The sequence below is a fragment of the Rhinatrema bivittatum genome, chromosome 5 (assembly GCF_901001135.1).
Source record: "Rhinatrema bivittatum chromosome 5, aRhiBiv1.1, whole genome shotgun sequence".
NCBI classification, from domain to species: domain Eukaryota; kingdom Metazoa; phylum Chordata; class Amphibia; order Gymnophiona; family Rhinatrematidae; genus Rhinatrema; species Rhinatrema bivittatum.
In genome coordinates, this window is record NC_042619.1 from 377344586 (window position 1) to 377371795 (window position 27210).

At 45.0% G+C, this 27210-nt stretch overlaps 1 protein-coding gene across 1 annotated transcript in view; it reads left to right on the forward strand.

Annotated features, from left to right (window-relative positions):
- The window catches only part of LOC115093118 (sodium/hydrogen exchanger 2-like), a 161704-nt gene that overhangs the window by 62874 nt on the left and 71620 nt on the right, over positions 1-27210 (forward strand). The window contains exon 3 of the mRNA XM_029604834.1: positions 6843-7093. Coding sequence (XP_029460694.1) covers positions 6843-7093 — 251 coding nt within the window. The remainder of the gene's footprint in view (positions 1-6842; positions 7094-27210) is intronic.

Genomic DNA, 27210 nt, shown 5'->3' on the forward strand with positions numbered 1-27210 from the left:
CAAACCCTCACCAAATACAGAATAAAGCCACATAAAGTATAAATAGAAATGTGCAGACAGAAACTGAACTGTAAAACGCATCACGCCAGACTCTATACAATGTAGCAATGGAAAAACAAAAATTTCACTATACCTCATGAAACAATCAATAAAATGAAGATATATAAATCATTAATCATAATTATAAAATCATACAAATAAAATAATTTCAAAACAGCTGATGAATAGAATATCCAATAATTAAAGACTCATGCAAATTTTGAAAGCTTTACCAAACACCAATAAAATATTTCAAACAGCAGACATATCACATACTACCCGATAATTAAAATGATAGTCAATCAAGAAAAATGAACTTAAAAAGCCACCTTTACTTATCCTCTCCAGCAGTTCTCCTACTCCTTTCCCTTGCAGGCCATACCAGAAGCAGTAGTAGCTGCTGAAGCTGTCCTCATAGACCTCTTCCTTAGGGACCACAACCAGTCTCTTCTCTCTCTCACACACATACCAGTCACACCCTCAGGACCAGTTTCTGTCTCTCACCCACCAATCATCTCCCCAACCAGTCTCTCTCCCTCTCTCTTTCTCACACACACACACACGTCACCTCTCTGGCCAGTCTCTGTCAATCACACAATGCTCTCGCTCTCTCTTACCTACACACAGGCTTTCAATCACACACATGCTCTGTTTCACTTACACACAAGCTCTCAATCACACACATGTTCTATCTCACTTACACTAAATAAGTCCTAGACTTTACTCCAGAAACCTCCAAACTGTGAAACACACATCAAAAACAAAGGAGAGACTGGTACTAATTTTATCACCAATACAAATTCCAGAACCTTGTAGACAAAACAAAATGTTTTGTATGTATATATGTAGGACCACGCAACTTAATGAGTCTGAGACAATTGCTTTATTATTCAAAAAATCAGTTTTTGTTTTTTGTTTGTTTTGTTTTTTTTGTTTTTTTAGACCCACACAAATAATTGCCAATAAAATGCTCAAAATGGTATCTCCATATATTAAATGAAACCGGAAACAAGGAGCGCAAAACACTCTGTAACACTTTTGTTACTCAAACAATAATGGACTCCTTATATTTGAAACTGATGTAACGAAAAATACTCATCGGTTGTGAATGTCCCATCTGTTATAATGGGACATTCACAACAGATGAGTATTGAAAGTGATGCTCCCATAGCATATGACATACAAAACGTCAGAGAGCCTATGTACATAGGGTTTACCTGCTGAAAAACAAACAAACCAAGTTTTAACGTAGTCATAAAAAGACAACAAAAAAATGAAAAGCCCTGTTGTGGGCTTTAAGTGACTTAAGTTGCTTAAATGAAAGTCCTGTTAACAGATTCTCCTCTAGGGAATGCAAAGTGCGCAAAGGTGTATATCTGTGAAGCCGGTCTCTTAAATAACTTGGCCCTGTGCTCTTTAATACCTTAAAAAGAGGCATAGGATATTAAATTTAGCTTAACTTGAGACAAGCAGTCAGTGAAGTGCTCAAATGGAGGGGCTATACTGTATGGGGCAAATTTTAAAAGCCCTGCACGTGTAAATTCAGCCGATTTGCGCGCGCAAGGGACTTGCGCGCCGGCGCGCCTATGTTGCATAGGCCATGGCGCGCGCAAAGCCCCGGGACGCTCGTAAGTCCCGGGGCTTTGCTTGGGGGGGGGGGGAGTGTCGGGGGCGGCGCGGCATTCGGGGGCGTTCCAGGGGCGGGGCTGTGGGCATGGTGCCGGCCCGGGAGCGTTCCGAGGGCATGACCGAGGCCTCCGAACCAGCCCCCAGGCTTGGGAATGGCACGCCGGCAGCCAGCAGGCAAGCGTAACTTTTTGAACAAAGGTAAGTGGAACTTAGTTAGGGCTGGGGGGTGGATTAGGTAGGGGAAGGGAGGGGAAGGTGGGGGGGGGGCAGAAAAAAGTTACCTCCGAGGCCGCTCTGATTTCGGAGCGGCCTTGGAGGGAATGGAGGCAGGCTGCTCGGCTCGGCACGTGCAGGTTGCACAATTGTGCAACCCCCTGCACTCGCCGACCCTGGATTTTATAACATGCATGTGGCAGCGCATGCAAGTTATAAAATTGGGCGTAGATTTGTTCGCGACGGGTTGCGCAAACAAATCTATGCCCACACATAACTTTAAAAATCTACCCCTATGTTTTCTGAATCCACACCCAGTCAATATTCAGGCTGCCATGTTTTGGACCAACTGCAATGAATCCACCCCACCCCCCCGAGGAGGACATTGCACTAGTCCAAGTGCAACAACACATCAGCATGGAATAAAATTGCCGCCTCTGATATCTTAAAAAAATGATTTTAATTTTTTCACCCTGAGACACTAAAATCCTGCCTTGCCTCAGCAACTCCAGAGAAATGTGAGCGCAAATCCAGCTGATCATCTAGTTAGTCACAGAAAATTACAAACTTCTATATGAAACAATATAGGATATCCATTTAACAGTATCTGTTCCACTTCTTCTTAGATAATAGTAAATATGGCACCATTTATCCTACTCTCATTTAGCAAACCTATTTCTATCTTAGTGTTCCTGACCATGCTAACCAGATCTTTTTTTAGGTTTCTAACCAGGGCCATAGGAGTTACTTGCTGGGATGGTTAATTTATTTGGCTGGGTTTGGGTTCATTATTTGTTTTTAATTGTTGATATATTTTAAGGATTGTGAGCCCTTGTGCTGTGGCGTGGATGACACTGCCTCGTGAGCGAGCCTACGAGGCCTATGCCCACAGCTGGCAAACACGTACTTATCTGGGACAGGCTGTAGCTTTGCCTAAACCAGGCCCCTTCCCCGCAGGTTGAGTCCTTGGGTTCCAGGGGCCGGCAGAATTTAGGTAGGTCCCGTGGGTGATCCAAGAGAGAGTCCAGCGATGGGCCAGGAGTCGGAGCAGGCAGTAAGCAAGGGAGTAGGCAAAGTCCGTAGCTGAGGTCAGAACCGAAGAATCAGGCTGAGGCAGAAAAGACACAGAGGGACAAAACAGGACAAGATGGGCAAGGCAAGACAAGACTCTGAGGCCAAGGACAAAGCAGACAGAAGAGCAAGACAGCAGAGACTGAGCAAGGGCAGGAGCAGTGCAAGGCTAGATGAGGCAAGGCTGGATGGACTAGCCGAGGCAAGGCTGGCAACACTTACTGCTAAGCAGGAAACCCATGGCTGAGGCGCCAGTTTTTAGATATATTATTTATTTCAGTAACGATCCTTTATCAAGCCGATATAAGCAACATTAAAAAAGAAAAAAAATCAAGCCCTTTCTTAATGCCAGCCTTATTGATTAGGCTTGCATTGAATTAGAGAATCTTGCTCAAAAGAGGGGGGATATGTGTTTGTGTTGACTTTCTACAGATCATCCAGATTCTTTAGGCACCCTGGCTCTGCAAAAAAAAACTGTAATATAAGGAGTAAATGTTTTTCATGTTGTACTGATTATATAGATTTCTTTTTTTTCTGTAATTACAATATTGCAATATTGTCAGGAAGTATTTCTTCACGGAAAGGTTGGTGGATGCCTGGAATGCCCTTCCGGAGGAAGTGGTGAAGTCTAAAACTGTGAAGGACTTCAAAGGGGCGTGGGATAAACACTGTGGATCCATCAAGTCTAGAGGGCGTGAATAAAGTGGAGGCAGCAAAACACTGCACGGAGCGGCAGTAGCCACAGAGGCATTCACGGAGCGGGATGCCAGTGGCCAGTGGTTGGTGTTCCGCCTTCACGGAGGGCTGCCATCTCCAAAAAAAACAAAATCAAAAAACAAACAAACAAAGCAGGGGTGGGTAAGAGTATGGGGCAGGGGTGTGGCCTGCTTGTTGCGTCAGTTGCTACCCCTGATTGAGCTGGATGTTCACTGGGATGTGGATACGGCGCTGCTCTCTGCATTGGTGGAGGAGTGGAAGGGAGTTGGGGCCGGAGGGTGCTGGAAGCCAATAGTGATGGGTGGGAGGGAGAAAAAGGGGGGGGGGGGGGGAAATAAATAAATAAATAAATAAATGGATGAACTGCGTGGCTTGCTGGGCAGACTGGATGGGCCGTCTGGTCTGCTTCTGCCGTCATTTCTATGTTTCTATGTTTCTACGTATTGTATTTGAAAATCAATAAATAAAGAATTAAAAAAAAAAACAAAACTCTAATAGCAGCTCTCACTCCTACTTTCTTAAAGAAGTCTCCAGAATTTTCTTAGAGATCTTGGTGCATATTGCATATTTAACCCTAACTTGAATGCAAAAAGTTGTAATTCTGCTGTTGACTCTCTTCCTTTGTATTTTGCATATTACCCAGTTAGCCCCTCCCTTGTTCATTGTAATTTCCTTTCTCAGTTACTTGTAAACCGACATGATGTGTCCTACGAATGCCGGTATAAAAAAAAGTGTTAAATAAATAAATAAATAAATAAATAAATAACTCACTATTAAGGATGTGTATTCGTTTGAAATGAAATAGACAAGTCAATGGCATTTCCTGTTTTGTTTCATTGTGTTTTGAATATGTCATTGGTTTTCTTTTTGATTTGTTCTAAAAAAAAAAAAAAAAAAGTACTGAGAAAAAAATCCCCCACAGGTCTGGGGCCTGCTAGTGGCGTCTCCAAATGTGCCCCCCTGCAATGTTGCCAGGGCCCGGGGAAGTCACCAGGACTCCCTGATCCCCACCCCCGCCCTTACAAAATAAGTTGCTAGGTCCTCCAACTACCAACCCCTCCGAAAGAAAGGTGCCAGGGCCAGGAACCACTCCAGCCTCCACTTACTTCTTCCATGGAGGTCCTGATCAGTAAAAAGGGCGCGAAAGATGTCCACTCGTGTCCTGCCCCTCCTGGGTCCCTCTTCATGTGGCGCTGGCAGGCCCTGAGACTGGTGCCAGCCGGCGCCATTTTGTTGTACGGCTGTGCAAAACCCACTGTGAATGGCAGGAGGTGAGTGGACATCCCTCGCGCCCCCTTTTACTGATGAAGCACCACGTGGAAGAGGTAAGTGGAGGCTGGAGTGGTTCCTGCCCCTGGCATCTTTTTTTAGGTATGGATTGAAGTATCTGGAAATTTCTTTTTTTGGGGGGGGAGGGGTCAGAGGAGCCTGAGGCCTTCCTCATGCTCTGGGAACATTTGGGAGGCAGCTTTGGGAAGGCTCAGAGCAGGGCACAGAGAGGGCTTGGATTGCAGCAGTTTCCCTCCCCCCCCCCCCCCCTCGACACAAAAACACATTCTTTTTCCAGAATGAAACAAAAAGAAAACCAATAAAGCTCTGTGGGTTTTTGTTTTTTTAATTCCATTTTGAAAATATAATGAAACAAAATAGGAAATATCAGTTTTGTTTCAAATGAATACGCATCCTAATGAGTGCACAGGATCTCTGAGAACATTCTAGAGACTTTTTTTTTTTTTTTTGAGAGTAGGCGTGAAAGCTGCTGTTAGTGGCTTTATGGAGAGCCAGGATATCTGAAGAATCTGTGGAAAGCCAATATGAGCCCATATCCCCCTCTCCTGAGCACGGCTCTCTAATTCAAAGCCGCCCTAATCAGTAAGGCTGGCATTAGGAGAAGCTGCCTGCATTCCAGTGGACGATTCTTATTCATAGGTTAGATCACACTTCATTGGGATCAGTGAGCAGACTATTTGGGGAAATAATATTTCTGATCAGCTAGCTATCATACTTGCTGTAGTTTTACAATGTTAGGTTCCATATTAGGAGCTACCACCCAGGAAAAAGATCTAGGTACCATTGCTATGTCGGCTCAGTGTGCTGCGGCAGTCAAAAAAGCAAACAGAATGTTAGGAATTATTAGAAAGGGAATGGTTAATAAAACGGAAAATGTCATAATGCCTCTGTATCTCTCCATGGTGAGACCGCACCTTGAATTCTGTGTACAATTCTGGTCGCCGCATCTCAAAAAAGATATAGCAATGGAGAAGGTACAGAGAAGGGCTACCAAAATGATAAAGGGGATGGAACAGCTCCCCTATGAGGAGGCTGAAGAAGTTAGGTCTGTTCAGCTTGGAGAAGAGATGGCTGAGGGGGCTATGATAGAGGACTTTAAGATCATGAGAGGTCTTGAACGAGTAGATGTGAATCGGTTATTTACACTTTCGGTAATAGAAGGACTAGGGGGCATTCCATGAAGTTAGCAAGTAGCACATTTAAGACTAATCGGAGAAAATTCTTTTTCACTCAATGCACAATAAAGCTCTGGAATTTGTTGCCAGAGGATGTGGTTAGTGCAGTTAGTGTAGCTGGGTTCAAAAAAGGTTTGAATACATTCTTGGAAGAGAAGTCCAATAACAGCTATTAATCAAGATTACTTAGGGAATAGCCACTGCTATTAATTGCATCAGTAGCTTGGGATCTTCTTAGTGTTTGGGTAATTGCCGGTTCTTGTGGCCTGGTTTGACCTCTGTTGGAAACAGGATGCTGGGCTTGATGGACCCTTGGTCTGACCCAGCATGGCAATTTCTTATGTTCTTATACACAAATAGAACAGAAGAGAAAATTTCCATGTTTTTGGGATGGCGGTCAGACAGTAGCACACATGGACTTGACATCAATGGATATTTTCTGACATAAATACAAAAGTACCCCAATGTGTCCTCGATCCAAATATTAAAATGGGAAATCAGGCTTCTAGAGTAGAATTGTACTTGTACTGAACCTTAAAATAAATTATTGCATTTAAATATATTTTAAAGTAGGCATTCAGAAAGCTAAATCACTGCAGGAAATACCCAGTCCAAACTCAGGGGCAACCGATGATCAATATGGAAATAATACTATGAAGAAATGGAATAGGTTCTAAAATGTTTCTGGGTTAATGTTCTTTTCCGCAGGTGCTGTACAACCTGTTCAAGTCTTTCTGCCAGATGCAGACTATTGAAAACATCGATATCTTCTCTGGAATAGCAAATTTCTTTCTGGTGGGAATCGGTGGCGTGGTCATCGGAATCGTTTTCGGATTTGTGGCAGCATTTACGACTCGCTTCACCAGCAACATCCGTGTGATTGAGCCTCTGTTTGTCTTCCTGTACAGCTACCTGTCATACTTAACAGCTGAAATGTTCCACCTTTCTGGCATTATGGCGTGAGTATGCAATAATAGGGGCGTGCAAAGGGGATAACACTTTCATTTGATTTGTTTTGACTATTTTTTCTTTTTTTTTTTGCTTTCTTTCATTTATGCTATATAGTGTGGACTAAATTTATTTTTAGTGCATGCGAAGACCATTAGTGCATGCTAGAAAGCAGAAACGAAATGGACCTTTGTGTGGGGGTTTTGTGTCATTTCGGAAAAAGAACAAACATCTTTTTTTTTTTTTCAATAGTGTTTTCAACGATTGCCCATTTGTAACCAATAATAGAGAAGCATGCAGAACTCTAGCACTCTTCTGCGACGGACAGCATGTGGAACCATTCTGCTGTGATGTAGGCCAGTCTGCAGTTAAATAGATAAATAAGGAGTTACAGGGTCAGGCAACTCCAGTTCTTGGGTGCTTTCCTCCATTTGGGAGTTTAAATTCCTGAAACAATATACAAAAGCATTCGATTCAGATTCACTGAAACCTAATGTTTCATTTTGAATATAGGGCAGGCAAACATGACTATAATTTGATATTCAAAGACTGGACCCTCTTCATATTATATGGTGATTTTTTTTTTTTTTTTGTAAGGAATACATTTCATCAGCTTATTTCCGAAGAAATGTTTCTTCTGCTAAAGCACTAGAAGCAAAATGCAAGTAAGCAAACTTCACGTTGTGAACTCTGAAGTTTCTAAACATACTTTCTATTTAAGAAAATATAGAATGTTTTATCATACAGAAATAGTCTTTATTATAGCTCCAGATAAAGATCAGCTGTAGATTCCTATTCATATGCTGTAATCATAGACCTGGGCACTGGTTTTAACTTAGCCTTTAGCAATGTATCTTTAGTTTTCTATTCTTAAAATATGAATCTAAAATCACTCATATCGATGTGCAAGCCATATATCAACATAGGGAATCCTCTTGGAACACATCAGCTGCAGAACCATAGTCATTGTCTAATAGCTGCTGTCATAACCAATATTATTACTTCTACTACTACTGTCTATAGGTTATTTGACATATGCAGTGCTGCACATATGAGACAGATCCTGCTCAATAGAGCTTACAATCTAATCAAGACAAACATACAGGGCAAAAGAAACTTGGGGAGTTTCGTATAGTAAGATAATGGTTAAAATTAGTTAATGAGGCTGGAAGCCGACAATTAGGCTTAAGATTTGAAAGAAGCCTCAAAAAGATGTTCTTTTTGTAGATGGGATTTAAACAAGGCAAGAGAGGGTGCATGACACACCAGCTCAGGAAGTCAATTCCAAGCACATGGTGCAGCCAGGTGGAAAGCATGGTCAGGAATTGGAGGTAGAGGAGAAGTGATGTGTCTGATGAACAGAGTGCACAAGTAAGGTATAGAGAGTAGGGATGTGAATCATTTCTTGACGATTTAAAACAATCGTCATATATTTTAAATCGTCAAAAATCGTTAGAGCCGCGATACAATAGCAATTCCCCCGATTTATCGTCAAAAAATCGTAAATCGGGAGAGGGGGGAGGGCGGGAAAACCGGCACACCAAAACAACCCTAAAACCCACCCCGACCCTTTAAAACAAATCCTCCACCCTCCCGAACCCCCCCAAAATGTTTTAAATTACCTGGGGTCCAGTGGGGGGGGGGGGGGGCCCGGCGCGATCTCCTGCTCTCTGGCCACGGCTGCGTTAATAGAAGTGGCGCCCTTTGCCCTTATCATGTGACAGGGCAAAGGTAGCGCCGGCGCCAATTTGGTTCCTGGCACCCGACGTCACGAGTGCAGGAGATCGCTCCCGGAACCCCGCTGGACCCCCAGGGACTTTTGGCTGGATTCCCCGCTGGACCGCCAGGGAGTTTTGGTAAGGCTTGGGGGGGTCAGGAGGGTGGGGGGTTGTAGTTACTTTTAATTTTAGCTGGGACACAAATAGAAATCGCCGTATTAACCCATCGGGGTGCCATATGGCCGAATGTAACGTATCTTTTCCCCGACTAATCCGAATCACGAATGCAACGTATGGCGTCCCTCTGCACATCCCTAGTTTCCAGTGCAGAAAAGGTATTATGGGGATGATGCATCAAGCCATGGTGCTCTAACATGCATTAAACAGCATATATCAAGGCAATATTGCATGAAATGTGTGATATTTAAGAACATAAGAAGTTGCCATACAGGGTTAGATCGAGGGTCCATCAAGCACAGCATCCTGTTTCCAACAGTGTCCAATCCAGGATACAAGTACCTGGCAAGTACTCAAACATTAAATGGATCCCGTACTACTAATTCCAGTAATAAGCAGTGGCTATTTCCTAAGTCAACTTTACTAATAGCAGTTTATGGGCTTCTCCTCTAGGAGCTTGATGCAAATATTTCATCATGGCTGACCGAGATAGTGGTCAGCCATGATAAAACAACAACACATATTTGAAATGCAGTAAATGTTAAGCGGGAGACCCGGGACCCTAATGAGGGTCCCAAGGCTCCCACCTCACATTTAAAGTACCAGAAAAAGAAATAGCTGCAACTTGAGAAAAGGTTGAGCATGGGTCAGGGCTGACCTCTTGCTCAACCCAGAGCAAAAAAATGGTGTCTGGTCCTCCCAAACCCCTGCACCTCCAGACAAACCCCCCTGCACCTTCAAAATCCATAGCAGGTGCGTTGGTGGGGCCAGGGCTCCCCCTTGTACCTGGCCAAAGCCATTTTTCAAGGGAATTGGACTTTCACCATATGGGTTAGGTCTAGTCGGCACCATTTTGAAAAATTGGTGCCTACTGGCCTGGGTGCAATGGAGTGCCCTAGCCCCACTGAGGGACCTACTATGGATTTTAAAGGTTCAGTGGGGTTGCCTAGGGATGCGGGGGGGGGGGGGTCCCAGAACAAATTTTTAATTAAATTTTACCACTTTGGGGATTGGAACCCTGGAACCCCCAATGAGGTTTATTGCTTAATGTGAAGAGAGAGTGGTGGGTGGGTGGGGGACCAGACATTATTTACATGCCTTTGGGGGGAAGGGGGTAAGGGGTCCCTGAACACTAATGAAAGCTTTTACCTTGGGGGAGGACTGTCACCATGCAGGCAACTTCTTTGATTTTTTTTATTTTTGGGTAGTTGGGGCCACCTCAAGTGGCCCTGGGTTGAACCTGATCCCGCTTAACCTTTTCTCGAGCTACGGCAATATTTTAGCAGCCAGCTCCTTAAGGCAATGGTGGCCCCTTGAGGTTTGGGCCATCATCATGTTAAAGGACGCTAGCCATGTTCTTTTGTCCTGCGGTGTTTGACTGTGGGACAAAAGAATGAGACACAGAGCCATGATTTTTTTTTTTGGGGGGATGGACCTCACTATTTCAGTAACACCTCGCCCCGTAATAGTGGGAACCCCTCCGCAAAAATATATTGCGACATTAGTGACTTTAGGCCTATGTAAGGGTATCAATGTGAACAAAGAAACATAGTAATGACAGCAGAAAAGGACCAAATGCTCCAACCAGTCTGCCCAGCAAGCTTATAGTAGTATCTACTGCACCGTGTAGGTAACCCCATGCTTACATTTTCAATCTGTTCATTTTCATCCAGTGAGATTATATATGTAACACAAAAATTGGTCATATTCTTTTTTAACACTCACTACAAGTTTTTTTAAATGATGTCTTTGATTTAGATAATCGACTCTTGTTCCTGGTTTTATATTTATATGTGCAATTCAATAGTATTTTGAATGGTTTTATGAGTGTAGTAAGAATATTTTCAGATCACCACGGCACATTTTTTTAAAAAAAGATAACCCCACCCGGTATCCGTGTCAATCATGGAACCCCGCCCCTATGTTAATTTACACAATTTTTTGGCGCCAATTTAGCTTTAAAGGGCGCTTCACTTGGCGTCTCCACTCTTTGTTATTCACTGAAAGGAGACGAACTGCATCGGTATACATAGGATTGGTAAGTTGTTTTCATTCATCTGCATAGGCATCCACCATATGAAGAATTGCACGGCACAATATGTATATTAAAAATTTTTTTTTAATAGTTATACTTTGCAGGGCAGGCAAGTCGTTTCCTAATCCTGCCCCGATTTAAGTTGTTGCGCTAAAATTAGAATTAAAGGGCGCCGTGCTCGGCGTCTTCGTTCTCATCGATTTATTGAGATAAGACGAATCACATCTTGACTCAGAGTACTGACAACTATAATTATCACTGGTATGATTCGCTAAACACACCACTCAGATTGAATTTCAAAAAAACTTTTTAGTAACGCATGCAGGAGGTCGCTCCAGGACCCCCGTTGGACCCACGGGGACTTTTGGCCAGCTTGGGGGGGCCTCCTGACCCCCACAAGACTTGCCAAAAGTCCAGCGGGGGTCCGGGAGCGACCTCCTGCACACCGGTCGTCCGATGCCAATACTTAAAATGGCGCCGATCGCCTTTGCCCTCACTATGTCACAGGTACCGACGGTCGGCCCCTGTGACATAGAATGGGCAAAGGCGATTGGCGCCATTTTGAGTACTGGCATCGGATGGCCGGCGTGCAGGAGGTCGCTCCCGGACCCCGCTGGACTTTTGGCAAGTCTTATGGGGGTCAGGAGGCCCCCCCAAGCTGGCCAAAAGTCCCTGTGGTTCCAACGGGGGTCCCGGAGCAACCTCCTGCACGCTGTCCGTCCGATGCCAGTACTCAAAATGGCGCCGATAGCCTTTGCCCATACTATGTCACAGGGGCTACCAGTGCCATTGGTCAGCCCCTGTCACATGGTAGGAGCACAAGATGGCGCCAATGGCCATGTGACAGGGGCTGACCAATGGCACCGGTAGTCCCTGTGACAAAGGCTATCGGCGCCATGATGAAACCAGCACCGAGGGTGTGAGTGCAGGGGATGGCTCCCAGACCCCCCGCTGGACCACCAGGGAGTTTTGGTAAGTCTTGGGGGGTTCAGGAGGGTGGGGGGTTTGTTTAAATTTTTATTTAGGTGGCCGTATAATCCGGCGAAGATTCGTGTATTCGTGGGGAATCGCGATACGTTTCGCTTCCCCACGAATACTACGAATAGTGCAATATACGTTGCGGATCACCAATATGGCGAAAACGAATGCACACCCCTACTGGAAACTAAAGTTGCTCCCCAACAGATAATAAGTGGATATCTATAAAGGAAGAAGACACCCAATGCAGCCAAAAACCTTTAACATTATCAAATCTCATAAAAGAAAGCTCCTTGTGTTAGTAGACTCAATCATTAGAGGAACTAATTTGGAATCTCATTTCAAAGGCGACTCAATAATTAAATGCTTTCCATGATCTTCAGCTGCTAGAAATCCAAACCAGGTACTCAGTGCAATTATAAAAGAAAGTAAAGATTCTAATATCAATGTTATTATCCATCTGGGGACCAACGACCTCATTAGAAATAGTATCCAAGCAGTACTGGAAGATTTCCAATGTTTTGGGAAGGAGATTAAACCCATGGAATAGAATATTACTTTTTCTGAAATATCACCGGTTCACGGAAAGGGGAAAAAAAAAGGATAAGCCAGAGAGTAAATTTAAATACATGGCTCAAAACATGATGTAAATAAAGTGTATTTGGATACATTGGAGGCTGGGGTCATGTATGGAGTAGTAAAAGACTTTACAATAAGGATGGCCTGCATTTGTCAGTGAGAATTTTTATGTTTAGATAGGATTAAGGATTGTTGTGATAATAAACATGTATAAAGAAATGTGATGAATTCTTAGTTTCTCTTTGTGTATAGTATCTACATTTGTCAGTGGCAGGAAAGAAGATCCTAAGTGAGAAATTTTGGTCATACATCATCAGACATTTAAACTAAAGAATGAGGGTGACAGAAGGTGGCCAATGTAATCGGAATGTCACCCCCAAGCAATACAGGAAGTGAGAGGACATAATAAAATCAGCCAGCACAACATTCCTGGCTTAAGCAGAAAAGGTGACTAGGAAGAGCAGCAAAGTAAAGGAAGAAAGCTGGTAAGTTATGAGCACAAATGCTCATAGCCTGGGCAACAAAATCCCAGATCTGCAGGCCCTAAAGATGGAGGCAGACTTGGACTTTGTTGCCATTATGGAGACTTGGTTAACGGAATCTCATGATTGGGCTACAGCCATCCCCGGCCATAACTTATTAAGGAAGGACAAAGAGGACAGAAAAGGGGGGAGGAGTAGCACTCTATGTCAAAAACAATATCAATGCAACTAGAAGTCACGAAATAAAACTCAAAGGGAAGTGACTCAGAACAAACATCAGGAAATATTTCTTCATTGAGAGAGTGGTGGTTGCCTGGAATGCCTTTCTGGAAGTGGTGGTGAGGCGAAAACAGTAAATGAATTAAAAGAGGCATGGAATTAACACTGCAGATCCCTAGAGGTTGGTCATGAAGAAAAGGGTGCATGAGGTAAGCTGCTTGGAGTGGCAATTACTACCCTTAACAGAAGGCATGGGGAATACTACCCATAATCAGTTAGCCTTGAAGCTTTTGACGCAGCTGCAACATTGTTGTTCTCTTCGAAAGCGAGGTAAAAAAAAAGGGAAATTGGATTCAGATGACACCCAGTGCTGGGCCCTGACTTTTATGTTACGGGATACTGATATGCAGACATTAGGAAAAAAAAACACAGGACTGCTTCTATGGCCAAGTCCAAAAGCAAATTACGTTCAAGCCGCATTGCCTGAATTGTAAAGCAGGCTGCTCACCCCATAAAAATATTGCTAGCATTAATTTTGTTACGGGTTTGATAATTGCTTGATTTTGATTGTAAATATTACTACCCTTAACATAAGGCTTGAGGGTAGCCTGAATGGAGCGGTAGTTACTACACTTAACAAAAAACATGGGAGGAAGTAACCTACACGGAGTGGCTGTTACTACCCTAAGAAACTTACTGGGAAGACTGGATGGGACCATTTGATCTTTTTCTGCCATCCTTACTAAGTTACTATGTTACTATGTAACATTTTCATGGCTGATTCAGAACAATGTTTCCTTAACTCCTACACCCAGAAGCTGCTCCTTTACCTAAGATTCATTGATGACATCTTCATCATCTGGACCCATGGACTTGAAGCAGTTAAAAAAATTCCACCAAGAATTCAACAAACTCCACCCTACCATCAACTTGAGCTTGGAACAATCCACACTGCAAGTCCACTTTCTGGACACCACTTTCCAACTACATGAGGGTCAGATAAGAACACATTATACTGGAAACCCACCAATTGCCACATATATCTACATGCCTCCAGCTTCCACTCACCTTACCACCAGATCTATTGTCTACAGCCAAGCCTCGGAGAGGCCTGGAGAAATTACAATGGACATTTTGGGAGATTCAATACCCATCCAGTGAAGTAAGAAAACATAGCAACATAGCCAGACAAATACCCAGGAACACTCTGCTACAGGATTATCTCAAAAAGGAAAATAACAGAACACTTCTGGTTGTTACTTATGTTTCATCAAGGATTTACAACGCATCCTGAACAAATCAACCCTCTCACAAGACGTGGGTGGCAAGTCTATCCTGGACCATAAAAAGCCCCCCCAACTTCAAATAGATACTCACCAGTGACTGATCTAGAGGGAATCTATGATTACAATCCCATTTATAGTGATGCCTTGAGGCTGACAAGGCCAGGACAACACAGAAATAAAGCTTTAAGTTCCTCTTTCTTCTATATGATTAAATAATGCAGAAACAGCTAAAGGTTGGACATGTGATAAAGGGCTATGAAGCAAACACATAGAAATAAGTAACCAGTTAGAACCAGTAGTTGATTTCTTCTTTAAAAAACTATTAGGATTGTATAAGTTTAGCTGCTCCTGTAATTAATGAATAATAATGAGCAAAGTACTGCAGTTCTTTTTCTCAGCCAATCAGTGCAATGATGCAGTTCCTCTTTTTCTAGAGATATATAAAGAGAAATTAATAAGACAGTACTGGAGCTGACATTTTATTGGATAATTCTCAATGCCTTGCCTTATTGGTAAGAAAGCAGAAGTAAGAAAATATATTTGTCTGAATTGTAAGTGCAAAGTCAGGCCTTGCTACCCGACTTTTTCTTGGCAGCAAGCCACTGTGTGCACACATCTTGAATAAAGGGAAGTGATCGGACCAGTATGAGATGGACTGTCTGATTTGAATCTTTTTACAATCTTATCAGGGGAAACAGGGACCTCACACCGTAACTCAGTTACGTCACCAGCAACCACAAGTTGTGCAACTCAGGAACCAGTTCCTGCCAGAAACCCAGATGCCAACTCTGTCCACATATTAACCCAGGCAACACCATCACAGGACCCAACAACATCTGGGGCTCATTCACCTGCTCTACTTCCAGTGTAATATATGCCATCACCTGCCAGCAATGTCCTTCTTCTGTCTACATAGGAAAAACAGGTTAATCATTAAGGAACAGAATAAATGGACATAAAGCTGACATAAGAAATAACAACATTCAGTAACCAATAGGAGAATATTTTATTCTCCATCTGACCTTAAGGCTGCCATGCTCCTAACAAGGAACTTCAAAGAAAAACTCCAGCGTGAAACTGATGAATTGGAATTCATCAGCAATTTAACACCATCGCCCTAGATCTGAACAGAGATAATGACTTCATGGCACACTACAACTATGAATTTCACTGTTCTCAGGTCAGTAGGCCGGAGTATAATGCAATGACCGCTCTGTTTCCACACCTTGCCTGCCTATTCAGTGCCTTCTCTTTGCTGTGTGTCCTCCCCACCCGGCCAATCCCATCCCTGTATATATTACCTACTGCCTGTACTACCCTACAAGCATCTGAAAAAGTGGACTCTGTCCTCAAATGCTCATGCTTCTATACATTTGTTAGGCTATAAAGTGCCATCCGCCTTTTGCCATTTTGACTTGGACATGTCTCTGACACCAAATGTAAATGATAGCTGGATTTTGTTGACTGATTTGATGTTTTTCTGGTGCTTAATTCTTTTGTATGCAGGACATACTCACCAGCCCTGAGGCTTTTGTGCTGGGTTTGAAATATTTTGTGGTGACAAATTTTAGGGCGTGCTTTTAGATATAGTATGAGAATAGATTACTATAATTTTTCATAGGAACATTCTACCAGACAACAACTTCCTTACCCCCTGCCCCCAAAGAACTGCCTATAGTGAACATGCCCCAGATTCACCCATCAGAATCTGGTAACATTACTATACTCTAACCCCAACGTAACTATGATGGTGTTCAGAGATACGTATAAAGTTATTTTGGGGGGGGAAAAAAGAGAAGCCCATGAAGGGTTCCTTTTAGAAGCTGGGGGAAGGGCAGCTTGGTAATTGGTTGTACAGGGCAGCAGGACAGATAACATTGGCCCAGCTCCTTCCTTTTCTTACCCCTATCTTATGCCCATACTCAACCACATACTCTTATCACCCTCACCTGCCACACATCCTCACACACTCTTCCTCATCCATACCCTTCACAACCACCAACACATTCCTTCAGCCAATCCCTCATGCCTATATCCCCTGCCACACAGACACACACACATCCCATACAGTCTACACACACAACCCAGAGCAACTGCAAGTGTATCTCTCTCTCTCACACACCCCTTCAGAGAACCTGTAATATCCCCCTACACACAAGCAGGTCATGGAGTCATAAAACATGCCCTTTTAATATGCTTTGCAGTTCTAGACTTATTTCCATTGAAAAATGATTACTTCTATTTATTCCTTTAATGCATTTATCCGTCATATCCCACCTCTGTAGGATACACATATTGAGGTCCTTAAATCTCATTTCTTAAGGCTTGTGATGCGGATTCTTCATCATTCTGGTAGCCATTCTCTGAACTACCTCTGATCTCTCTGTATTCTTTTAGAGCTATATCCTCCAGATGAAGACACAATTCTCCTGTACAGAAGCATTAATGGCTCCATTCTTCTACTGGTGACATCTCTCCCTCTGCCCCGCTCAGACTTTGACTCTTGTCATTGCCTTTTTACACTGTTCTTCTACCTTGAGATCATCTGATATGATCACCTCAGAATCTCTCTCCTGTTTGATACACATCACCACTTCACCCTTGGATTACTGTGCCCCAAGTATATATTTTATTTACATTCATTTTTAGATGCCAAGTTCTTGACCATTTATTATGCTTTCTTACATCACACTTCACTTTTTGTTCTCCATCTAGAGTGTCAAACCAATTACAGATATTTGTGTCATCTGCAAAATGACAAACTCCTATCTTCCTGCCTGCAATATCAGAACAAAACAGGGCCTAAGACTAGTCCTTCGGACACTCGACTGATGTCTTCCTTTTTGTTGGAATGAATTATCATTGCTTACCATCTTGGGACTCAGGCTAGGTTGCTCACTCGCTTAGCTTATTTATGAGCTATAGAACAGCGTAGACATATATTAACAAAATAATTCAATAAGACAATTTAAAGTTGTTCTAAAATCTGTTTTGGCTCAGTAATTCCTCCTTTCTCTTTTTTCCTTCAGCTCTGTTGGAACCAGTGCTGGGATTCTGGTACCACAAATCTTCAAGTACCTGGGGATATTTCCCCTGTTTATTTTCTTTTAATATCCAGCTAACTTTAGACCTACTATGGGCCATGTCTAACTTATTTAGATAACGTTAATGGATAAGGCTCAATATAACTACTTAGCCGGCTAAGTTAGCCAGATAGTAGTGCCACCCACTTACTCCCACTGCCTATACAGCTGACTATTTAGCTGGATAAGTGACTTGTCCAGTTAAGCAGTATAGCTGGAGATTCAGCAGCAGCCACTTAGCCAGACAAGGCTGATTTATCGAGCTAAGTAGCATTTGAATATCTACCCCTAGAGCTTTTTCCGTGACGCTGTATCAGGTGTTGTCCTCTATAATGATCACCATGACTGCCCCCCTCCTAATTCCAGGGGCTGTGAATGATGCCAGCACAGCCATTGTGGGCGGCATCCCAAGCCTCAGGCAACCTGGGTGCACGAGGCCTGATAAACCTCAGGTTGGCTGGGGGATCTCCCATATGACGGTGTATAGCACTGCTACCGAGCAGACATAGGAAGGCAGTGAAATGTCAAGGCTTATAGTGAGTTAAAAAAAATCCAGCCCTCTGAATCTTTCAATGTTAATTTGAACATTTTAACTTCAAATGTCTTATATTTCTGATTGTTTTGCTTTTATTTTTTAATATCCTGATCAGAAGGTCATTGATGCGGTGCACCCCTCCCCTCCCCATGAAGGTGCTGCTTTGCTCTTCTCTGTGAGGTTAGAGCTTGTGCCCTCTGTAAGTTAATTCTTTTTTTAACATCTGACCTGTTTCACCCATGAATGGGATCCCCTCCTAGGAGTGACGGTGGGGGTCTTGTGATATGTGCTGGCAGAGTTTTCGCTTTGGTGCACGGCGGGATTCTGTTCGTGCTCTTCCTCTAATGTAGTGCATATTATTCAGTGTGCTACACTGGGAAACAGGCCGGAAGTTAATTCCTTAAAAAAAAAAAAAAAATGTACATAGACACAAGATTAAATATCAGAGAAAAGCGCAAAGCAACACCTCTTTGGAAAAACAGGTGACTGCAGCAAGGACCTCAGGATCAGTTCACTCAAAGGGAAATGAAAAACATGTCAGGAATGTAAGACTGTGAAAGCTTGAATGATCTTGGGTTAGGCAGAGAGCAGGTTCAGGATGTTTTTTGGCTGCTCCTTCATAAACTTCTTTATTAATAATAAGAAAACAAAACTGAAGCAGCTCTGCCTACTTTTGCAGTTCACAAACTAAAGCGAGCAATATAACTTACAGTTTAGCAGAACTAGCCTTCCCTACACGTCCTGCTCCTTCCTGGGGCCTAGCTCCTGTTCTCCTTTCAAGGAAAACAGGCTCAGAGCGGAACTCCCTTCCTGCCTATGGCTTAAGGCTTTTAACCAGGGCCTAACGTACACTCCTTCACGAAGACGTTTTGAAGTTAAAATGATTCCCCATACTGGAACTGATGTGACAGAGAGCCGCTTTGAGGCATAGAGTTCCACTACCTCCCACCTTCTAATCATCCATCAATTCAGTTTCCCTTTAGAAATGATGCGAAATGAAATTAGGGTTGCCAGCTAGCTCCAGATTTTCAGGACAGGTTGATCCAGTCCTGGCTTTCTCTCCTAGAGAGAGGCTGTGTGCATATCGTGCTCCTGCAGCAGAGATTTAAAAAAAAAAACCAAAAAAAAAAACCTTTATTTTTATGTTTTGTTTACTTAGCTTTATAATCTTGATATATTTTAGTTCAGTTTGTATTGAGGCATCAGTCCTCGCTTTTATTTAGAGTTAGCCTTTTATTTGATTTGCCTTTTATTTAGAGTTAGCCTTTTATTTGATTTGCCTTTTTATTTAGAGTTAGCTTTTTATTTGATTTGTTTGTTTAAGGGGAAGGCGGCTCCCCTGCCTTCCCCTGTTATACTTCTTGCTCTCTCCATATTAGGAGCTACCACCCAGGAAAAAGATCTGGGCATCATAATGGATAATACTTTAAAATTGTCGGCTCAGTGTGCTGCAGCAGTCAAAAAAGCAAACAGAATGTTAGGAATTATTAGGAAGGGAATGGTGAATAAAACGGAAAATGTCATAATGCCTCTGTATCGCTCCATGGTGAGACCGCACCTTGAATACTGTGTACACTTCTGGTCACCGCATCTCAAAAAAGATATAATTGCGATGGAGAAGGTACAGAGAAGGGCTACCAAAATGATAAATGGAATGGAACAGCTCCCCTATGAGGAAAGGCTGAAGAGGTTAGGACTTTTCAGCTTGGAGAAGAGACGACTGAGGGGGGGATATGATAGAGGTGTTTAAAATCATGAGAGGTCTTGAATGAGTAGATGTGAATGTTATTTACACTTTTGAATAATAGAAGGACTAGGGGGCATTGTATGAAGTAAGCAAGTAGCACATTTAAGACTAATCAGAGAAATTCTTTCACTCAATTCACAATAAAGCTCTGGAATTTGTTGCCAGAGGATATGGTTAGTGCAGTTAGTGTAGCTGGGTTCAAAAAAGGTTTGGATAAGTTCTTGGAGGAGAAATCCATTACCTGCTATTAATCAAGTTTACTTAGGGAATAGCCACTGCTATTAATTGCATCAGTAGCATGGGTTCTTCTTAGTGTTTGGGTAATTGCCAGGTTCTTGTGGCCTGGTTTGGCTTCTGTTGGAAACAGGATGCTGGGCTTGATAGACCCTTGGTCTGACCCAGCATGGCAATTTCTTATGTTCCCTTCCCCCTATTCACTCATACATTTTTCTTTGTTTTAGGGTGAAGCTTTAGTTAGGCAGGGGCAGTTTTTCGGGGATTTAGTTTCAGGGTGAGTTTTGTTTTAGGCAGGATTAGTTTCAATGCACATTTCCTTTCCTATTTGCTTCACAGTTTTAAGTTTTCTGTTTTGCTCTTTCCTTCAGCCTCCCATTGGAGCTGAAGGGAGAGTTTTATTTCCTGTTTTGTTTGATTCAGTGATTTAATTTCAACCATTCCCCCCAACAATTGCCTTTTCTGATTTTGAGTTTTATAAGCCAAAGAGCAGCAAGCTCTTACCTTTTTTTATGTAATCACTGAGGCTCGGGGAGGGCTCAGCTGCTCAGCCGGGCCACAAGCTCTGAAGCCCGGCTGAGCTCTGATCAGACCCCTGCTGTAGGGCCTCCCCGGAGCAGCCAAGGAGCCTCCTTTTCTAAGGACGTTTTCTTTCCAGGTTTCCCTTTGTATTTCTCAATCCCCTGGGCACTCTCTTTTTAATTTTGGAGCACAGGTTCCCTTGTTCAGTTAAAACGTCACTGTCATTTCACTTATTTTTACACCATTGAATTCAAATTTTAAAAAAAGTTAGAAAAATAAGTCACACGTTCAGCAACCCTTCTTAGCTCCCTTTTAATTTCAGTAGAGGCTGCTTCAGTCCCAGTCCCCATTGCCTGTACCTCAATAGAAAGAGCAGCCTCAAGCAGGCCCTAAGAAAGCTGGGGGGGGGGGGGGGGGGAGAAAGGTGTCAGCTGGACGTCAATACCAAAGAAGAGCATCTGTGACATTCTGGCCGGCACCCCAAAAGCTGCAGCTGCCCCCATCTCAGCACCTCCTAGTGCTGCATGCCCTCAAAATGCAGCATCTAACTCAGAAACAGCTAATGATGACCTCTCTGCTGCTGCTGGGCACTGTTATCTGCTGGGACAGAGACCCCTATTTTAGGGGACCCTTTTAGCAGCTGGCACTCCTATGCCAGCCACGGAAAACACCATTCCTGCCTCAGCTCCTTCCCCCACTGAGGTAGCCATTCTGGCCAACACTACCCTTCCATCCACCTCCGAGGTGGCTGCATCACCCGCCAGAGAGAGAGAGAGAGACAAGCGATGCCCCTGCTGCTGTGGAAATTAATAAAACACCTCAAGCAGCAGCAGCAGGGCACAATGAAGACAAAGCTGAGAGCCCGAGTTCCTCCCCCGGTCATTGCATCTACTTCTGCTGCAGTCAGACCGGGCGGTGGTGTGAGGTGGCTCTGCCGGGAGGGATGGAGGACGAGCACAACAGCCAGGATCAGGCAGTACAGCCCCCGTTCCCAATACGTCACCTACCCCCCTTCCACGGGCTAACCCGGAGGCATGGGGTGAGGTGTCCCGCAATGGGAGGGGCAACTATCGAGGACCACGTTGGCGGGTCCTGCAGCCATTGTGGCGGCTGGCAGGATGTACGGAAAAATAGTATTTTCCCTCCACACGCTGCATACGGCAATTGAAAAGGGCATGGTGGTGGAGGGGGGGGGGGGGTCTTCGTACCAGTTGAGCCTCTGGGGGTCCCCAGAGCCAAGATGGTGCTATCAAATGTGCCACCCTATATTCCTGAGGCAGTAATAATGGGTCACCTGCGCACCCTGGGGGAGGTTCGCTCTCCCATCACTGTGATACCCCTGAGGTGCAGACGCCATGTCCTGTCCTATAGACTGCAGGTGACCTTGAAGCTGCTTTAGGGAAGGGAGGATGTGGAGGGCTCTCTTATTATCCCACATGAGGAGGCCCCACACACTATCTTACTGCAGCACAGAGGAGGTGAGGTGCTTCCTGTGCCGGGAGGCGGGGCATAGCCACAAAGTATGCCCCATGGCAAAGAAAGCCAGTAAGTCTGCCACCCCCTGAGCTGCCCTCCTCTGCTGCCCCCCTCATCTGTAGCTTCTACTAACACCTTGGCAGCGGCAAAGTCTTCCACCCCAAACTCTACCTGTACCTCTGGGAGCCAAGGTCCTAGCATCCCTAGCACCTCTGCTAGCCCCCTGCCCAATTGACACCACTCAGGCTTCCCCTTCTACTGCCAAACTTGCAGATGCCAATCACCCCCAACATAACTGCCAGTGTCGAGGGACAGCAGGCCTTGATTGGGGGGGGGGGGGGGGGCTCTAAAACCATCTCAGAGGTCCCCAGGGACATCACAGCCAGAACCCCTATTGTCAAGTATGGCAATAAGGTGGCAACGTCCTCTAGCATGCCAAAAAAAAAAAGCTACAAAGAAAACCAACAGGGCAGGCCAGAGTGACGGTGAAAATGCAGTCTCTCCACTCACCACCCCAAAGAGGCCTGCTCCTCACCCCGGTACTGTTGAGGCAGCTACCCCTGCCAATAACACCTCGCAGGGGACGGCCTTGGATGAATATGTGGCAGTCACCCCTCTGCAAATTCTCAGATGAGAAACTGGCAAACACCACCCCTGCAAAATCCAACTTGCAGGGGACCGATGGGAATGTGGCAGCCACCCCTGCGAATTCCATTGTGCAGGGGGACTGCATCGAATGAGAATGTGGATGACACCCCCCCCCCCCCCCCCCCCCACACACACACACACACAATTTCAGCAGGAGGGGATGGGGGACAGCCTCTCGAGATTCGGCCACTGCCGAAAAGATATTGGAGAACAAATGCCTTCCCTGTCAATATCCACACCTGAGTCCACCCCCCCATGGAGGAAGCATTGCACCCTCCCGACCCCCATCTATGTCACCTCTCCCCTTGTCAACACCTCTGCTGGAGGAGCCAGGGGTGGACTGGGGTTGGGGTAAATGCACAGGGGAGGAAAAGCCTGCTCCCAAAGTCAGGGTAATCGGGCCTCTGCTCCAGGCCCGATTACCAGCAAGGGCCTGGAGCAGAGGCCTGAAAGATCAGGCCCCAAAGCAGTGACACCATATACCTATAGCTTATGTACGTTAACATTTTCCTTTTAATCTATTTTACAAGCCGTTAAGCCCGTCACAACGGGCTACATTACATTTTTGTTTTCGGTCCATTTTCGAAAACAGCACCCTCCTACACTTTTTCTCCCTCATTCCCCCTTCCCCTCAGTCACTCACCCCCTTCCCACCCCTCAGTCTTACTCACTCTCTGTCTCCCACTGCCTCCTTCCCCTCACTCTCACCTCTCTCCCCTTCCCTCAGTCACTCCCCACCCTGTCTCAATCCCATCCCCTCTCCCTCAGCCCTCCTCCACTCCTTTTCTCTGCTCCACAACTTCTTACCCTTCCACTTACTCACATCCCTGTCTCTCACCTCTCCCTCATTCTCCCCTCTCCCCTCACTCTTCCCCACCCCCTCCCTCAGTCCCTCCCTCCCTCCCACTCAGTCCCTCCCTCCCTCCCTCCCACTCAGTCCCTCCCCCTCACTCAGTCCCTCCCTCCCTCCCACCCACTCAGTCCCTCCCACTCACTCAGTCCGTCCCTCCCTCCCTCTCTCTCTCCTCCCTCCCTCTCTCTCTCTCTTCTCTCCCTCGCTACTGGCCGCCGCCGCCACCCACCGCCGCCATCGCCGCTGCCGCTGCCACCCGACGCCACCATCGCCGCTGCCACCCGACGCCGCCATCGCCGCTGCCACCCGACGCCGCCATGTTGGTTTTTTTTTTACGCTGGCTAAGACCGACGTCCTTGCCCGCACATACGCAGTAGAGCTGTGCTCTACTGCGCATGTGCGGGCCGTCGGTCATGGCCCATTTATAAGGTAGATTATCATTATTGCATTGTAATTGTTATGCTTGTGTTTTTATATTCCATAAGATGAAAATGCTAATGGCATCTTGGGAGTTAATTTGTACAAATGCACACCAAACCAGTTGAAAGTCAAGCAATGATACTAGCATTTACTTTGAAAGGCTAAAGCCAAATGAAGAGAGAGAATGTCAGACTAGTTGATTCCAGTCACAACAGAAAATACTGATACTGGGAACGGTTATTGCCAGAGTTTTTCCATGGCGTGTCTAGTGGAAGAAAAATGCACAGTGCATCTAGCCCTACATAAGAACATAAGAAATTGCCATGCTGGGTCAGACCAAGGGTCCATCAAGCCAGCATCCTGTTTCCAACAGAGGCCAATCCAGGCCACAAGAACCTGGCAATTACCCAAACACTAAGAAGATCCCATGCTACTGATGCAATTAATAGCAGTGGCTATTCCCTAAGTAAACTTGATTAATAGCAGTTAATGGACTTCTCCTCCAAGAACTTATCCAAACCTTTTTTGAACCCAGCTACACTAACTGCACTAACCACATCCTCTGGCAACAAATTCCAGAGCTTTATTGTGCGTTGAGTGAAAAATAATTTTCTCTGATTAGTCTTAAATGTGCTACTTGCTAACTTCATGGAGTGCCCCCTAGTCCTTCTAATATCCAAAAGTGTAAATAACCGAGTCACATCTATTCATTCAAGACCTCTCATGATCTTAAAGACCTCTATCATATCCGCCCTCAGCCATCTCTTCTCCAAGCTGAACAGCCCTAACCTCTTCAGCCTTTCCTCATAGGGGAGCTGTTCCATCCCCTTTATCATTTTGGTTGCCCTTTTCTGTACCTTCTCCATCGCAACTATATCTGTGTAAATATACAACATGCACTTCCACTAGACTGAGCCTTTCATTATCTCCCTGTCCAATATGTAAAAGTCAATAGCTAAATAATAAAGAAGAAGAAACAGTCACCTCATTAAAAAAGGTACACATCAGTCTAAAGATCAATTAAAAAAAAAAAAAAAGAACATTTAACTTTTTTACCTGTTGCCTTTGTGCAATCTTATCTGAATCATGGAGTAAATAAAGGGAGTGTTCTTACTATTGTGCATTTCAGCAATAGCGTGTTATTAAAAATCTCTAAAAAGAGCATATGTACCACATAAACCTAAAGCCTCAAAGCAAAAAAATGGAACAAGACCAACAGAAATACCAAGATAAGAAGTTCCACTGGCTCAGATAAAATTAAATCTTACTAAAGTGGTAGAACACAGACTGGCCAGAAATTATACATGCAAATATTTGATGAATATAAAAATATCATATTAAGCCTGTTTATTTGTGTATGCACAGAGGGCCGGATTTTAAATGCCCTGCACGCGTAAATCCAGCTGGATTTACGCGCGCAGGGCCCTCGCGCGCTGGTGCGCCTATTTTGCATAGGCGGCCGGCGCGCGCACCGCACCGGGACGCACGTAAGTCCCGGGGCTTCGTAAAAGGGGCGGGGAGGGGGCGTGTCCGGGGCGGAACCGGGGTCAGGGGGCGGTTCGGGGTGGGACCGGGGGCGTGGTCGAGGCCTCCAGACCAGCCCCTGGGTCGGGTGATGGCGCACCAGCAGCCTGCTGGCAGGCGTAAATCTGGCAACAAAGGTAGGGGGGGGTTTAGATAGGGCTGGGGGGGTGGGTTAGGTAGGGGAAGGGAGGGGAAGGTGGGGGGAGGGCGAAGGAAAGTTCCCTCTGAGGCCGCTCCGATTTCGGAGCGGCCTCGAAGAAAACAGGCAACGCACGCCGGGCTCGGCGCGCGCAGGTTGCACAAATGTGCACCCCCTTGCGCGCACCGACCCCGGATTTTATAAGATACGGGTGGCTATGCACGTATCTTATAAAATCCAGCGTACTTTTGTTCGCGCCTGGTGCGCAGCACCCGGCAGCACCCGGTGGAGGGAGCCATGCACTGGCTGCATCCACCAGCCAGTGCATGGCTCCCTCCACCGGGTGCTGCCGCGTTTCAGAGATGCATTGGGCACTGCAGTAGCAACAACCCTGGCGCACCTTACAATTGGCTCCTGCAGGGCGTGATAATGTCGCTGGAATTTTCCCATGATACACCAGGCATGCATCGCTGACATCAGAATTTTTTTACACTCCCGCTGTTGGTTACGAGGGGGATGCATATGGACATCAGCGTTGGAAGCCGAGTTGGTGCCAGTTTAAAAACTGGGCTGGCACCATTTCCCCTCCCCCCCCCCCCCCCCTGCATATGCTGCTCCAGGGACTGGAGCAAATTCAAATTTTAAAGGGATCTTGGCTCAATGATTTAAGGCCCCTTCCTACTGGGTAAACTGCCTGTTGTGGATTCTTGGTATTGTTGTTGCCCCTTTCAAAAAATAAAAATAAAAAATACATTTTATAGCAGCTTCATTGGTGCTGCATGCTTCATTCGTTGCCCATGCACAGCAGTAGGCCATTTGGGGCCAATTCAGCTAGGATTTGGGCCTGGCAGCTGAAAGATAGATAGTACGGCCAGGGGTGGGGTTATAGACTCAGCTCCTGCCCCTACTGTGCTGCTGGGGCTTGGCTGAGGCCACACCCACAGAGGCAAACGTCCAGGAAAGAAATGCAATGCCACCATTTCCCCAATCTGTCTGCAACTGGCAACGTATGTGGAGCTCCTTATAAAACGTGCACTCCGTTTTTGCAAAACACCATGCAATGAACGAGTGGCCAACAAAAGCTTACAGATCCTTGAGCAAAACTAAAAGACCCAGTACCGTAAATAGCTTTAATAGGTGAAACAAATGAAAAAGGAAAAAAAAAAACTGGCTAGGAATATTTCAGCAGGTACTTCCGATTCTGATATATATAGAAAGCATCTTCGCAAAGGCATCTGAGGTCTTTTCCTCCTTAACTAGGGATTTTTTTTTTCATGTACTGACACTGTTAGTTTTTCTTTTTCACGCTGGTTTTTTTTCTTCATTGAATCTCACTCTCTCCTTCTCCTCCTCTTTTTTGCCTTTCAGTTGCCGGGCCAAGTCCCTGCATCTCAACTCATTTCCTGAACCACTGCCAGTGTATGGGGGGGGGGGGGATTCCCCATTTCCTTCCCCTTCCCATTCCCTGGGCTC